Consider the following 2,820-nt stretch of genomic DNA (forward strand, 5'->3'; position numbering starts at 1 on the left):
CTATTGAGATTTCTCAATAGCATGATGATTGCACCCACTTTCAATTTTAATTTATGACACGGCATTCCCGAAGGAATAATACTATTCAGAAATTCGATGGGGAAATTTTCCTTTGTTTCTTTGTTATGGGGTGGGGCCAGAACATTAGTAACAAAGAAACAGAATTAAAACTTTATTTTGGGGAGCCGCTGCAGTGTTTTGGACAGGTTCAAGCCTTGGACTGATGAGAGGGCACAGTCCTCTCATTGCCACGTGCAAGTCCCAGCTTGGAGGGCAGGGACCTCCCAAGATGAAGTCTTTACAGATAAAAATAATAATCGCAATTAGTGGTGAATATTTTAAATATTTAAAAGAAGAACCTTTGGCCCTTAAAAACTATAGAAGTCTCATTTTTAAAAAAATAAAAGATTATAGTACTAATATGAGCAATTATTATTTAGGAAAACTAGCCCAACAAACAGTCTACTGACTTATTCTATATACTTGCAAAAATAAAACTTGGGTCTCTTCAAATACAGAGTGGGGCAAAAGTAGGTTTGCAGTTCTTTGTATGGAGAATAATATAAAATAAATAATAATATAAGAAAAACTGTGTTTCACATATTCACAACTGTAAACCTAATTTTGCCTCACCCTGTATATAGTACAACATTTTAATTAGTTGGATTTGTCTTTACCTTTTGTAGTCTAAATTACTGAGTTGTTCCTGGACATGGCAAAAATTAGAAGCTACATACAATTTCCAGTATTCCTAAAATATGCTCTCTTTAACTCGAAAATAATCTGTAGTCACCCCTTTCCATCTTTTAATTTCTTTTGCGCATTTCTTAGGACCCATTAAAACCAGCTATTTTAAAATGACCACTTCTCATTTTTAACCAAACATATAAGAAAAACCTAATAAATAAGCTTTAGAAATATATTTTATGATCAATTTGATTTTTATATCATGTATTACAGTATAGTTTTAAGTTTTTACCTGAGGAGTTATAGATGATTGGATGTTTTTATCCTCCAACTGTTCATTTTCTAGTTCTGTGATGTCCATGCTAATATTTAAAAGAAAAATTATTTGAAAGAAAAAAACAGGACTATAATTCCATATGACAACAAACATAGTTAAGTGGAATTAATTTCTTAATGATTTTTTAAATAATAAAGTTGTATCATAGTCAAGTTAGATATCTTTATAGTCAAAACAGTTCCAATATTCATTTTAAAGTTATTAACCAAAGTCATGTGCATAAGTTTTTAAAAACGATTATCATACAGAAGTGTAATACTTCTCAATAGTTCATAATGCTGGGCATATCTTAAAAGCATATCCTAGAAAACATAGCTCTTTATTTCATGCTTGACATCATTACCACCATGGATTTACCCTATCTTCAGTCACACTCCTGCATAGGACATTTCAAGAAAATTTAAAATGAAACATGATCAACTATGTTAATACCTACATCTGTAAGTATTACTGGTGATGGTAGAAAGGTACTAACTGCAAATGGCATAAATAGTATTTGGAACTTATTCTAACTCCAGGTTTTCTACATAGGCTGTCTAATTCCCATTCTTCTTGTTTTTCTCTCTCTCAAAGGCAATTGGTAAACTATATCTTTACCCCAATAGCTTCAGATATATTACTAAGTTACAATGAAAAAAATCTCTTTTCCCTAGTTATGATCTTCCCATCTCAAAGTTTTATCTTTTGTAGAATGAGTTTATCTAGGGCAGTGGTTGGCAAACCGTGGCTCACGAGCCACATGCAGCTCTTTGGCCCCTTGACTGTGGCTCTTCCACAAAATACCACGTGCGGGCGTGCACGTAAGTGCAATTGAAACTTCACGGCCCATGCACAGAAGTCAGTTTTCGACCTGGGCGAGTCTATTTTGAAGAAGTGGCATTAGAAGAAGTGGAGGGTGTCGGTCGGTTGGGCGACGGGAGAAGTGGCACAGGCGGAGGAGGTGCCAAGTATCAACAGTACTTAAACTATATAGGTAGGTTAATAACAATGTACCTACCTATATAGTTTAAGTTTAAAAAATTTAGCTTTCAAAAGAAATTTTAATTGCTGTACTGTTGATATTTGGCTCTGTTGACTAATGAGTTTGCCGACCACTGATCTAGGGAATCAAATATATATATATTTGATTCATGACCAGACGGACGACCAGTCACCAGGAAATGCATGGAGCACCTTTGGGTCCCGCCCCTGCAGTTCAAAGACTCCTATCACAGCAAGGTTGGTGGCCCAGTGGGCAGGGCAAGGCAGGCGCCGACAGCAGGGCCTGGCTGCCAGGTGCTGCAGCCCACAGACAGAGAGCAGGGCCTGCCAGCCACAGCATGCCAGCAGTCCCGCTTCTGCACATAAGCTGCAAAGGAAACACCTTTTCTGACTGCTCACTGGCTTATTACTCAAGTTACCACTCACAGTGTTCTTGGTAACTTGGGTAATAAGAATCCAAGAAGGTGATCTAGGGTTTTTCCACCTCACTCCTGGAGGAAAAAACAAAGGTCCACTGCTGGAGGGGCTGAGAAATGTCATATCCTGCCCTAGCCGGTTTGGCTCAGTGGAAAGAGCCTCGGCCTACCAACCACAGGGTCCGGGTTCAATTCTGGTCAACGGCATGTACCTACGTTGCAGGCTCCTCCCTGGCCGGGGCCCAGGTCAGGGCTCATGCAAGAGGCAATCAATCGAAGTGTCCCTCTCACATTGATGTTTCTGTCTTTCCCTCTCTTTTCCACGCTCTCTAAAAATCAATGGAAAAATATCCTCAGGTGAGGAAAGAAAGGAAGGAAGGGAGGGAGGGAGGGAGAGAG

The 2,820-nt window shown here is 38.6% G+C and overlaps 1 protein-coding gene across 1 annotated transcript in view; it reads right to left on the reverse strand.

Moving 5' to 3' along the window:
• The window catches only part of LOC102238694 (sodium/hydrogen exchanger 9B1-like), a 77,155-nt gene extending 76,095 nt beyond the window's left edge, over window positions 1-1,060 (reverse strand). The window contains exon 1 of the mRNA XM_014547552.1: window positions 980-1,060. Coding sequence (XP_014403038.1) covers window positions 980-1,048 — 69 coding nt within the window. The 5' untranslated portion in view covers window positions 1,049-1,060. The remainder of the gene's footprint in view (window positions 1-979) is intronic.
• Between the last annotated feature and the right edge of the window lie 1,760 nt (window positions 1,061-2,820).

The sequence above is a fragment of the Myotis brandtii genome, unplaced genomic scaffold (genome assembly GCF_000412655.1).
Source record: "Myotis brandtii unplaced genomic scaffold, ASM41265v1 scaffold479, whole genome shotgun sequence".
NCBI classification, from domain to species: domain Eukaryota; kingdom Metazoa; phylum Chordata; class Mammalia; order Chiroptera; family Vespertilionidae; genus Myotis; species Myotis brandtii.